General features: G+C 43.6%; 2 protein-coding genes across 4 annotated transcripts in view; one reads left to right on the top strand and one right to left on the bottom strand.

The window, feature by feature from the left end:
• The window catches only part of LOC137616404 (tyrosine-protein phosphatase non-receptor type 11-like), a 284,273-nt gene extending 271,116 nt beyond the window's left edge, over positions 1-13,157 (bottom strand). The window contains exon 1 of one of the 3 annotated variants that reach the window (XM_068346127.1): positions 13,034-13,157. In XM_068346127.1, the coding sequence (XP_068202228.1) occupies positions 13,034-13,047 (14 nt within the window). In that variant the 5' untranslated portion in view covers positions 13,048-13,157. The other 2 variants (XM_068346125.1, XM_068346128.1) reach the window with 2 other exon arrangements.
• Positions 13,158-13,298: 141 nt separating this feature from the next.
• LOC137616406 (uncharacterized) overlaps positions 13,299-13,807 on the top strand; it is a 96,178-nt gene continuing 95,669 nt past the window's right edge. The window contains exon 1 of the mRNA XM_068346132.1: positions 13,299-13,652. Within this exon, the coding sequence (XP_068202233.1) occupies positions 13,611-13,652 (42 nt within the window). The 5' untranslated portion in view covers positions 13,299-13,610. The remainder of the gene's footprint in view (positions 13,653-13,807) is intronic.

The raw sequence follows: 13,807 nt of genomic DNA, 5'->3' as shown, positions 1-13,807 counted from the left end.
GTCTTCCATGTAAGGTGGCGATCTGTTGCATGGCGTAATGGTTCGTAGGGAAGCCTTTTTAGAGACCGAAGAACTCAAACCTCGTTCCAAGGAGGAGGTCTCACTTCAGACTGAGGACAGTTAAGTTCGTAACTCCGTATGAGGAGGGAAGTTCTAGTGATGAGGAAATGTCTACTCCTTTCAGTTTAAAGGCAATAGTCTTTTACTGCCGAAACTGAAAGGCGCATTTCCAACTGTAAATTCCCGAGGCACTCCGCTATTGCTGGAATAGTGGTATCGGGTGGAGAAATTCCCCATCCAAGACACCAACCATAGAAAACGTTCCACTTTGCAAGGTAGACTGATGCTAACGATCTTCACAGATATCCAGACATCGTCTTCGCAACTTGTTGCGAAAATCCTCTCAGAAGTTCAGGGATGTTACTGGATGATCCAAAGACCACTCAGTATCCACTAACTGAGTTGCTCTGCTCAGTTTGTCGGCAAGCACATTCCTAGTGAGCTGATAGTGAGACCGAGTGGACTTTTGCCCATCTCAGATGGAATAAGGGCTGCAAAAAAGTACCTTTTTGCTTGTTGATGTAAGCCACTACTGTGGTGTTGTCGCTCATTACCAGTACCAAGTGAAACACTAGGAACTGATGGAACTTTTGAAGGGACAGGTAGATGTCCTTCCTCAAGAGATTTATGTGAATGTACTTTTCAAACTCTGACCAAAATCCTGAGGTCATGTGATGCAGCATATGCTCCCCCTCCCACCATTTCTTTTGATGTGTCTGAAAACATCATCAAGTTAGAGGGAAGGACGAGAAGATCAACACCCATCAGTAGATTCTCGTCTGCCACCCACCACTCGAGGTCTGTCCGTTCCTCTATTTCCATGGGGATCAGAATGTCCCGGGAATCGAAAGCCTAATTCCAGTTGGACTTTAGCTGCCATTGGAGGGATCGTATCCTTAGGCAACCATTGAGAACTAGATGAGCCAGAGATGATGGGTATCCGAGAAAACATAGTCACCTCTGAGCTGGGAGCTCTTCTTGTTTGAAAAAAGGTCTCACGACCTTCCTCAGCCTCATTACCCTGTCATCTGATGAGAAGTCTTTGTGGAGGTTGGTGTCTATTATCCTTTCTAGGTACAGTATACCAGTCTTTGAGTGGGAAGTAAGGATAACTTCGAGGTTTACCATGATCCCCAGATCTTGGCAAAGCCTCTGAAGTTTGTCTCGGTGCTAACGAAGGGTTGCCGCCGAGTCTGCTAAAATCAACCAGTTGTCCAGAAAACATACAAGACAGATGCCAGTTCTATGAGCCCATAATGACACTGGGGTGAACACTCTCATGAAGACCTGGGGTGCTGTGGAGAGACCGAAGCACAGCACCTTCAAATACTTCCTTGAGATGGATGGTTTGGGATCTGGAAGTATGCATCCTTTAAGTACAGCATGAACATGAAGACCAGTGGTCTTACTGTTTGTCTAACCTTCTCCAACCTCCAACATGGTGTGGACTTCAGTCCGAAGGGCCAGCTCCTTTACGAATCCCTTCACATAGGAGCTCGTTCACGCAGGAGTCTTGACCAGTGGAGGGAGAGAGGAGTGAACAGAACGCGATACCCTGAACGTATCATGGAGATTGTCCAGGGTTCAGTCCCGAGTGGCCTTTTCTCTACACGCGAGGACTTGGAGCCTTTGGCAGAAAAGGGATATTTTTAGACACCTTGTTCTCCATTACTGCAGTCCTGTTTTGTCGTTCCTGAAGAGGCAAGATGTGGACGGCTTGACTCCCTCTGCGGGATTTGTAGTCGTCGATGAGGACTTTTTAAGTGTCCCTACACTCTTTACTCGGAGAGAAGGCGGCCTCTAGTACCAAAGGTCTAGGTGTAACAGCCTTACGTTGGTCACCTGTAGAGGAAACGATAGAATCCTTCCCAGGTTTCGAGACTATTCTCTCGGGACTTCCTCAATGAGTGAAGGCCGGAAAGAGTTGGATAAGGACTCTTCCCTAAGAGAGAAATCAGTCTAGACTGATGAAGAAATGGGCATGGCAACACTTGACCTTACCTTGGACGCCCTGACGGGGGTAATACTGTTCCTTAGAACGGCACCATTATGGTGAACGCTGACGATGGTCAAGGGCTCGTTTTCATGGCTGCTGTGAAGTCAAAGAGTGCTCGCGAATAGTCACCTGTCGACAAACTGCTGATGAGGAATGCCGATCGCCTGCCAATCGTTTAGTGGATCAGCGCGATGGTGAATGGCGAGCAGCGAGGAGAGAGTCGTTTGCCTTCCAATCTTTCTAGGGAACGATGGGCAGAGGGTGACTAGTGAGTGGTTGAAGGTTGCTGGTGGGCTGCTGAGTGGCAAACTGCCGGTGAACAGCGAGCGGCGAAAAGCTTACCCTTGGTAAACAGCGAACGGATGGGGCCTGAAGAGCAGTTGATGACTGCCTGGTCAGTTGGCAAGCAGTAATCTGCAGTCAATCGATGGGTTGAATCGGTGATCAAAGAGCTGAAGGTGAATGGTGAACAGCTGGATAAGTCCGCGAGTGGTTAACCAGAGTCAAATGGCCACATGCTGACAAGATATCAAAGGATGAGTGACCGAGTGGTTAGAACTAGTTGGAGAGTCATGAACCGGAGTTCGTTGATGAGTTGATGAACAGGTGGCGAGATTTGTCTGACTAGCACCATAAGGCTGGCGAATGACAAGACCAAGGAGAGTCTGAGATCACAGGCGTAAGGCGGTCAGCGAGATGCCTATTGGCAATAGGTGATCGGCGAGCTAGAGATCGAGAATTGTCGAAAGCACAAGAAGATAATTGGAGACCAGCATGGTAATCGGCGATCATTGAGTTTGCAAGGTAGGCTGGTGATTAATGCGCTGGTGATTCGCCATGCTGAAGATCGGAGTGCCGCAAAATAGATGACCTGGCAGATGATCGGATAAGCTGAGGAACAGCAGTATGGTTCGATGATCGAAGAGATGGCGATTGGTGAGCTAACGATCGGCAAGCTCGTGATCGGCGACATTCGAGTGAGCAATTGGAGAGCTAACGATCAGTGATCGGCGAGCCAGCAATCAGCGATTAATGAGCTAGAATTCAGAGAAAGACGAGCTAACGATTGGCGATCGATGAGCTGGCGATTGGCAAGCTAGCAATCAGCATGTTGAAAATCAGGGATCTGTGATCGGCAAGCTAACGATTGCTATTGGTGAGCTGGAGATCAGCGATCGGCGAGACTGGAGGTCGACGATCGGTGAAAGACAAACTAGCAATCGGTATTCAGTGAGCTGGCGATCGGTAACTTTAGATTGGCGATTGGCAAGCTAGCTCCAGAAGGTTCGGGATCGGAGAGCAGCTGGTCGGCGAACAGCGAAATGATTATCTGAAGATGGGATGTGCCCTTTGGTGGAGAGAACATCCCCAGGGAGAGGCTGGCGAATGAGACCTCGACGGTGCGTCACGAACTAGGATTCAATGACGACCAGGCGAGACAGAAGAAACAGGCGAAGGTCAGGAACTAGTAGAATCTGAACGATAAGGCTCGCCTGAAGAGGAGAGCTGCAATGACGAGGCTGAAGAGCCGAAGAGGCAATTTTTCGCCCAAGGCGAAGGAGCACCTCTAAGGCGAAGCAGCGGAGGAGTACGGTGGGCTCAATGACCAAGGTGAAGAACCCCTGAAAGAGCCGGAGGATCAGCAAGCTGATGAGCAGCAGCAGGCCTCCGCAGAGGAGTCTCTATGAGTGGCCTCTTGCGAACGAGAGAGGTGATCACTTGCAGGAGACTTGCCTCGGACTTTGCTTCACCCCCATAGGAAGAGTCAACTCAGCATAAAGGGGAGCATAGTCTTTTGTAAAGAAACAGCAAACCAAGATCGAACATTCACTGTAAAGAAAGGTTACAATATACATATAAAAACATTAACAATGTTTTCATATATACAGTATATATAAAAGAAAACATAAGTTAAAAAGACAAAGATTAATGGCAGTCCAAAAATAAGCGAGGAGGAAGAGCGGCAACAATCACGCTCCTTCCAAGCCAAAAGTATAGTAAAGTAACAGGTATGTGAGTGAAGGGGGTAGCTAACTACCCACTGCTAACTAGTGGAATGGGTAGTTAACCCTCGCTAAAATTTAATGGCTCGTCCTTTCAGCTTTGCCGAAAGTAATACCCTTATAAATAGCGTAGGTTTGTATTCCAATTACGGAACAAATATTTTATTACTGTTCATTACTTCTCTTGTAGTTTATTTATTTCCTGGTTTCCTTTTCTCACTGAGCTAATTTTTTCTGTTGGAGCCCTTGGGCTTATAGCATCCTTTTTTTCCAATTAGGATTACAGCTTAGCCTGTAATAATATTAATATTCCTTTTTTTAAATTAGTAACTACCCAAGAGAAATTAGTTCACCAAACGTTCAGCTAGGCTCCACAAGGCACTAGAAGAGTTGGAAGACCCAGGCCTACATGGCTGAGGACTATGAAGTGCGAAGTAGGAGATGATGAATGGAGAAGTATTGAATTAAAAGCTTAAGATAGAGACGACTGACGAAATCTAACCAAGGCCCTTTGCGTCAATAGGCGTAGGAGGAGATGATGAGGATGAATAACATACAGGCAATTAAAATACAGTAACAAAGTAGCAGTAAGTCACTGACAGGCAATCATCTGTATCAATGTATCATAAAGTTTTGTTTGATAAATGTAGCTGTTATAACTAATGGTGATATATCATTTTCAAGGGATATATAAGGCACAGTTTAGATCTCATAATTGTTATTATCACTTCCCTAAATTGTCTACAAAAGCCAGTATAATGCCAGAGTACAGTATCCCTGGGAAAGAGGCGACATGCCATGAGTTGTGAGATCTAAATTTCTGAAATCGTGTGAAACACTCATGTGCTGGTCATTCGAATGGACACCGAGTAATGCTACTGTATAAAGTCTATATACAGTCATTGTAAATATTTCGCCTTTTATTGATGTATACATATTGTTTCTCATTTTTTAAATTTCTATGTGAAATGTTATTTTGATAATAAAATAAATTTTTGAATATACTTACCCGGTGATTATATAGCTGCAACTCTGTTGCCCGACAGACAACTCTACGGTAAAAACTCGCCAGCGATCGCTACACAGGTTGCGGGTGTGCCCAACAGCGCCATCTGTCGTCCAGATACCCAGTACTCAATGTAAACAAAGACTCAATTTTCTCCTCGTCCCACTGCGTCTCTATTGGGGAGGAAGGGAGGGTCCTTTAATTTATAATCACCGGGTAAGTATATTCAAAAATTTATTTTATTATCAAAATAACATTTTTCAATATTTAACTTAGCCGGTGATTATATAGCTGATTCACACCCAGGGGGGTGGGTAGAGACCAGCAATATATGTTTACACTTTTATGAGCTAAGAGTTTTTATTTCATTTTAGAAGTTATCAAAATAACAAAAACAAAATAAATAGGTACCTGGTAAGGAAGTCGACTTGAACAATTACTCTGCCTTTTAAGTACGTCTTCCTTACGGAGCCTCGCGATCCTCTTAGGATGCTGATCGACCCCTGGGATCTGAAGTATCAAGGGTTACAACCCATACAACAGGACCTCATCAAAACCCCTAATCTAGGCGCTCTCAAGAAATGACTTTGACCACCCGCCAAATCAACCAGGATGCGAAAGGCTTCTTAGCCTTCCGGACAACCCAAAAAACAACAATAAAAACATTTCAAGAGAAAGATTAACAGGGTATGGAATTAGGGAATTGTAGTGGTTGAGCCCTCACCCACTACTGCACTCGCTGCTACGAATGGTCCCAGTGTGTAGCAGTTCTTGTAAAGAGACTGGACATCTTTCAAGTAAAATGACGCGAACACTGACTTGCTTCTCCAATAGGTTGCGTCCATTATACTTTGCAGAGATATATTTTGCTTAAAGGCCACGGAAGTTGTTACAGCTCTAACTTCGTGCGTCTTCACCTTAAGCAAAGTTCGGTCTTCCTCACTCAGATGTGAATGAGCTTCTCGTATTAACAATCTGATAAAGTCTGACCAAGCATTCTTTGACAAAGGCAAGGATGGTTTCTTAACTGAACACCATAAAGCTTCAGATTGGCCTTGTAAAGGTTTAGTACGCTTTAAATAGAACTTAAGAGCTCTAACAGGGCATAAGACTCTTTCTAGTTCATTGCCTACGATCTCCGATAAGCTGGGGATATCGAAAGATTTAGGCCAAGGCCGAGAAGGCAGCTCATTTTTGGCTAGAAAACCAAGTTGTAGCGAACAAGTGGCTTTTTCTGACGAAAATCCTATGTTCTTGCTGAAGGCATGAATCTCACTGACTCTTTTAGCCGAGGCTAAGCATACCAGGAAAAGTCTTAAGAGTGAGATCTTTCAGGGAGGCTGATTGTAACGGCTCCAACCTGTCTGACATGAAGAATCTTAGTACCACGTCTAAATTCCATCCAGGGGTAGCCAAACGATGCTCCTTGGTGGTCTCAAAAGACTTAAGGAGGTCTTGCAGATCTTTATGTTTGGAAAGATCTAAGCCTCTATGCCGGAAGACCGATGCCAACATGCTTCTGTAGCCCTTGATAGTGGGAGCTGAAAGGGATCGTCCTTTTCTCAGGTATAAGAGAAAAACAGCTATTTGAGCTACAGAGGTACTGGTCGAGGATACAGAAACTGACTTGCACCAGTCTCGGAAGACTTCCCACTTCGATTGGTAGACTCTAAAGGAAGAAGCTCTCCTTGCTCTAGCAATCGCACTGGCTGCTTCCTTCGAAAAGCCTCTAGCTCTCGAGAGTCTTTCGATAGTCTGAAGGCAGTCAGACGAAGAGCGTGGAGGCTTTGGAGTACCTTCTTTACGTGTGGCTGACGTAGAAGGTCTACCCTTAGAGGAAGACTACTGGGAACGTCTACTAACCATCGAAGTATCTCGGTGAACCATTCTCTCGCGGGCCAGAGGGAAGCAACTAACGTCAACCTTGTCCCTTCGTGAGAGGCGAACTTCTGCAGTACCTTGTTGACAATCTTGAACGGTGGGAATGCGTAGAGATCCAGATGTGACCAATCTAGGAGGAAAGCATCTACTGTATATGTATTGCTGCTGGGTCCGGGACTGGAGAGCAATAGATTGGAAGCCTCTTGGTCAGCGAGGTTGCAAAGAGATCTATGGATGGTTATACCCCAAGTGGCCCAAAGTCTCTTGCACACATCCTTGTGGAGGGTCCATTCGGTTGGAATTACTTGCCCTTTCCGACTGAGACAATCTGCTATGACGTTCAAGTCGCCTTGGATGAACCTCGTTACTAGGGAGATGTCTTGACCTTTTGACCAGATGAGCAGGTCCCTTGCGATCTCGTACAACGTCAGTGAGTGGGTACCTCCTTGTTTGGAGATGTACGCCAAGGCCGTGGTGATGTCCGAGTTAACTTCCACCACTTTGCCTCGAAGGAGAGACTTGAAGCTTTTCAAGGCCAGATGTACTGCCAACAGCTCCTTGCAGTTGATATGCATGCTCCTCTGACTCGAGTTCCACAGTCCTGAGCATTCCCGACCGTCTAGTGTCGCGCCCCAGCCCACGTCCGATGCGTCCGAGAAGAGAACGTGGTTGGGAGTCTGAACAGCCAGGGGAAGACCCTCTCTTAGGTTGATATTGTCCTTCCACCAAGTCAGACAAGACTTTATCTTTTCGGAAACCGGGATCGAGACCGCTTCTAGCGTCTTGTCCTTTTTCCAGTGAAAAGCTAGATGGTATTGAAGAGGACGGAGGTGTAGTCTTCCTAGTGACACAAATTGTTCCACGGATGACAGCGTCCCTACCAGACTCATCCACAGCCTGACTGAGCAGCGTTCCTTCTTAAGCATCTTCTGGATGGATAGCAGGGCTTGATCTATTCTGGGGGCTGATCGTCTTGTTGTTCAGCAACGTCCTCATCAGAGGGTTCCTCATCCGAAAACTGATGAGGAAACGGCAACGGAGTGGGCAACGTCTGGCTCGCTGAGTCCGGTCGCACTGGTGGATGCGTGACGGAGCCGGACGCAACATCATGGAACTGCTGCACAGTCTGTGAACTGTCAACAACCATGGATGCGCGAGGAAGCACAGCGTCAACCCGAGACTGTCTAGACCGTCTGGGTTGTGCAGTCAACACCCTACCGGGTTGCTGAGGTTGACGCACTGCGTCAAAACAAGTCACCTCTGCTGGTTGTTGAACGTCCTGAACGTCAACAACCACCTCCGAGCGTCGCTTAACGTCAACGTGCGGCTGGCAACCCACACTGGGTCGCATCGGTGGAGGAACCACCTCAACTGGCAGACGCAAGTAGGTTACCTCAGCGTCAACAGGGCGCACAACCGACCGGTTGGAAGGTTGTTGGCCAGAAGGTTCGGTAGCAACCTTCTCCGCATTAAACTCCTCTATCAAGGACGCAAGCTTGGACTGCATGTCTTGCAGCAAAGCCCATTTAGGGTCTACGGGAGCAGGTGTGGCAACAGACGGGGTTAGCGACTGAGGCGGTACCGCTTTTGTACCATCCCTGAAAGCCTTGTTATGCATGACATAATTGTACAGCAAAACTTCAAAGGCTCGAAAACAGCTGTGAAGTTGACCTGTAAACAACTTGGAGCGTCTCCTGGCCAGGCGCCAGGGAGAGTCTACAAGAATTGAGAAGTCTATCTGGGCAGAGGCATGAACTCCCAAGCCGAGAACTTCTCTCGTGTCATATCAGACTCTCGCTCTATAAACCAGTTTAAAAGAAGGGAAAGCAAAGGCTGTATCCCCCAAACTCCTCCTGGTGAAAAACCAGTCGCCTAGCCAACGTAAAGCTCTCTAGGAGAGCGAGAGAGCACTAGCTTAAAAACAACGGCTTCGAAGTAGCTAGGCCTAGTGTAAGCTCTGACGTTTAGGCGAACGAGGAGCAGCAGTTACAAAAAGATCCGGACAAAGATCCTTAGAAAAAATCATCATGATTTAATTAAAGTCCATAGGAGGCTAAGCAGCTTTAGGCTCCTCTCCATCTGACAGAGTCCTCAAGGGAATATCAGTAGGAGGGGGAACAGCAACTTCCTCATCTACAGGAACCTTGTCCGATAAAAGCTGAGTCTCAAGCAAGGGAGAGACCTACCGTGGTGGCAATGCTTTACAAGCAGAGTCCACACTCACTGGTGCATTAGTAGCGGACCAGAACGCAACGTCATGTAACTGCTTGACAGTCTGTGAACTGTCAACAACTGAACTGTCAACCACAACAGGTGCGTGAGGACGCACAGCGTCCACTTGAGACTGCTTTGACTGCCTAGACTGAGCAGTCAAAACAACTCTAGAATGCGGAGGTTGATGCACAGCGTCAAAACAAGTCAACTCCGATTGTTAGTGAACGTCTTGAACGTCAACAGGAGCATCAGCAAGTGGCCTAACGTCCAAATGCGGCTGAAAAACCACACGAGACCGCATCGAGTGTGGTTCTAAACAACCTGACTGACGTGACTAAGCTACGCCAACGTCAACAGTAAGCACAAAGGAACGTTAGGTTGGCTGAAAGCCAGGATATCGATGAGATAAACGGCTAGACTCAACGGACTAATCGGCAGAATAGTCTTCCATAAGGGAGGTAAGCATATACTGCATGTCTTGCCATACAACCCATTAAGGATCAACGGAAATGGTTGTGGTAAGAGACGAGGGTAACGTCTGTGACCGTAACACTTTGCCAACAAAAAAAGACTCTCGGAGTCTGTGTTACGCTTTTGTTAGGCGGCGAGCAGTTATCCGATGACTGCATAGGGTCAGAGCTGTCCTAATGGTTGTAACCAGGACGCTGGACCTGTCCTGAAAGGACTGACTTTCGCTTAAGGGCTTCGAAACCTTGTGACAGGTTTCTTATGCGAAAAGCCTTCGGATGACGAGGAGAAACAACGTCTCTCTCGTCTTATGGTAGGGGAGATCTTGGTAAGATACACCCGATACCATAGAGGGAAAACGTCTGTTCGTTGATCAAGGCCTCTCGAACCCATAAGTCGTTTGACATTACTTCTCCCCTGGGCTTGGGAGCATGCAAGAGGTCCCGGACTAGGTGAACGACAGGCACGAACAGACGAACCCTCGGACGCAACACTGTAACACTTTGCGCACATCATTTCGATTTTCTGTTTTGCACTTATTTCACTGAAATCGAAACTTTTACTGATTTCTACCTGAAACACGCAATTCTACCCTTCATTAAAAGGTAGTAATTGCGAAATCAGTCGTATAATGCAAGCTCATTAATACCAGCAAAAAACAGAAAACATATTTTAAGATAAAAAAATCAGTGGCTGGGAAAGAGACTAAACACTAGTTCATATAACTACGTTTTCAATCTCTCACCGCACATAGCCTGGGGACGAGAATAAAAAACTAAAAACGTTTTATCCTTCCTCCCCGTACAGCGACTAGGGACGAGAGTAACTCGAGAACAACGTTACCCGCTTGAACGGAACGTTTTCTCTCCTCTCTCTCCCTCCGTCTCTATCTCTCTCTCTCTTTCTCTCTTGATTTCGCACCTAAGAGAAGAGCCCAATTATATTTCGTCAAAAAAACATGTTATTTGACTAAAGGAAAAAACTGAAAGGTTTTTCAAATAAAAAGTTCCTTTAAAATAGAATTTAAAACATTTAAGCTAAGAAAGAATGAACAAAACGTCAGAATCGATTTACTCTTACTGCAAAGTGAAACCGTGATACACTCTCTCTCTATCGTAACGATAGAGCGCATGTTGAACGTCCTGAACGTCAACAACTGCGTAGCATAAATAAACTAAACGTTAGTTCATCTTTGAAAACAGTACGAAGACTATCAAAGAAATTCTTTCATAAAATATTACATTTAAAAAGTTTTAAATCCTTAGCTCTTTAAAAGCTATTTACGATATAAAGGGCTCAACGTTGATTAACTTCGGTTTCCAAGTTAGGACCGCCTACTCTCAGGAAAGGTCTATATAAACAAAACATTAAAATTATTTTTATATGTTTATAATAAATGGAAAGTTAATCGAAGAGGCCTAATAAAGGCGGAGAGATATAAAATATATAGAGGAAAATCTATAACGTGATAAGATAATTACTAAAAGCCTAAACACACTTCCGTCTAAGGGAAGGGTCGGCCATTTAAAAGTGAAAGAAAGTCCATACTCTCTTTGTCACCATAATTAAATCTATCCAAAACGAGTTCAAGATTTAAGATGAAGATAAAACACCTGCATAGCGAAAGCTCAAAACTAGAATAAAGTACTTCACCAATTAGTTGTGAAAAAACTCCAGTTTAGCAACAGCGAGTAAGTACGTCTTGTCGATGGCTCGACAGAGAGAAAATTGAGTCTTTGTTTACATTGAGTACTGGGTATCTGGACGACAGATGGCGCTGTTGGGCACACCCGCAACCTGTGTAGCGATCGCTGGCGAGTTTTTACCGTAGAGTTGTCTGTCGGGCAACAGAGTTGCAGCTATATAATCACCGGCTAAGTTAAATATTGAAAATTCTCATTTCTTATTTGTAAATAGTTTTGATTTAATTGTTTCTGATGTGCAAATAAGTTTTCATGTGTAAATAAATGATATAAAGTCTATACACAGTCACTGCACTGATTGTTTACATATAAAAGATAATAAAAAGTAAATTGATAATAAAATAAAAACGCCGCGGGCTGAATTGTCTCGATGTGGGCCAAGATGTCTTGACATGGGGTGAGTTGTCCAGTCCCATATCTAACAAATCTGATCTTCAAGTCTACAAAAAATTTGTCCTCTAGCAAAGGTTAGGGGATCAATGGAAGCAAAGCCCCTTATCAGATGAAGGTCCAACGCATTAGGGGTACCTTGAATTAGGTAAGAATGCATGTCTGTTTTTCAATCATATTTTTCTCCTGCACAAAATTCCTGGTTTCCAACCAATTTCCCCTACTGTATATTCCTGTCCTAAAGGAAAATTGAACATCTATATTTCATAGGAAATGTTTTGGAAGCACTGTAATGTACAGTAGTTGGTTCAGATGGACTGAGACAGTAATTAAAATCTGGGTATATATCTACTATAGCATAATATTCCTAATGAAGAAAATAAGTGTTTCTGTGTTTCTGGTGTATTTATTGCTACACTGAACTGGTTGAATGTAAATAATAGGGGAAAACATAGTTTTTACATTTTAGATGCTTTAAAATTCCAAGTTATGACAATGAAAAATATTTTGAAAGCAGAACAAACACAAGAACACCACTTAACCGAAGGTTACCTACCTAGCCCAACCTAGGAGCCATATACTTACCTATTTACCTATAAGGGGGGGGGGGCTGTCATGACTAGTAAACCGTAAATTGTTGCATCCTTAGTATACCCTAGGACCAAGTCTCAACCCTGTTTCCTTTCAAAATGGCTTTACTCCCAGCAAGCTAACACCATATTTTGTAAATCATTAAACTAGCTTCATAATAATGTATTTCAGATCTAAATAAACAATTTCCACATAAAGGAAACTGAGTTAACAAGTAATAAAGTTTAGGTTTGTCCAAAACAAGTACATATTTTCCTGTTTTCATACCTTGATTGCATTTAAAGCTTTCAGGAAACAGTAAAATTTCAGTGTTTAGGGCATCGGTACTGGTATAGTTCTTCTGGTAAAGACATTCAGTAATAACCGATATAAGCAAGGCTAATTATTAATAAAGGTTCAGCTATCTGCAAAACATATATATTATAACCTAATTCCCTGATGAACAGAACACTGGAAAGTGAAGCTAATTTATCATCAAAATCCACGATATGCTGTACCCACTCATGACTTCAACATATTTATTTTGACATTCTGAATATTCATATAATACTATACCAGAAGAACAAGGCTGAAAGTTTACTGAAACAATGCTTAGGGTATTGACAGTTTAGCCCTCTTAAACCCAAATTGGAATTTTGAATTTAGAATACGGCTATCAACTGTGCTTACTTACTATACAGAGTTCCCATTTGATCGTAATCACCATGGAACAAGTACTCACCGTCTGGCACTCATTTTGAAATCATGTAGACAGGCAAGAAATAAGGAATACTGAAAATGTCTTACAGGACGATGATAACAACACCAACAAATACAACTACTGCCACCTACAGGAGGTTATTAAGGTTTCACTCAAAACACTTCTCATGGATGGTGGCACTTTCATTGGTTTTTGGAATACCCTTAGAAATTCGTCCATAGTTAAGCATTAATTATGAAGTATCAGGATCGTCATAATGAAAAATGTGTAAATGAAAGTAGATTGATATTTATGTAGATTTTCTTGGAAGCCTTTAGAAACGTTCTTTGTATGATTTCTACCTTTATACTATTACATTTCGACGACAATCCATAAAATGCAATATATAGAGTAATACATAAACTATATCTATAGATTTATGTCCAAAATTTCCTCTAAATGTATTGTGGTGGGTTACATAAAAATCAAAGTTGCTTTTCTTTGTAAGGAACAAACCCAGTTAACACACACAATTTCGTAAACACGACGGATTGGCGCTGACTTTTGGTAATTGAAATTGATAACCAGAGAACATTTCGGTACATATTTTACGCATACCATGTTTGAAGAAGACAATGACGACTTCAGTTTCCTTGATGAGGTAACGTAGTTTATAAATGTTGTAATTCTGTATAATTTCCTACATTCTTTACTTTTGGTCTGGTTGGAAAACCTCAGAGCAACTTCTACCCTGAAACTGAAGGTTGCTTAAGTTTATTTTGGTTATTATTATTATTATTATTATTATTATTATTA

Source organism: Palaemon carinicauda, chromosome 22, assembly GCF_036898095.1.
Source record: "Palaemon carinicauda isolate YSFRI2023 chromosome 22, ASM3689809v2, whole genome shotgun sequence".
Classification (NCBI taxonomy): Eukaryota; Metazoa; Arthropoda; class Malacostraca; order Decapoda; family Palaemonidae; genus Palaemon; species Palaemon carinicauda.
The sequence above is the reverse complement of the archived record's forward strand: the minus strand, read 5'-3'. Positions and strand labels throughout refer to the sequence as shown.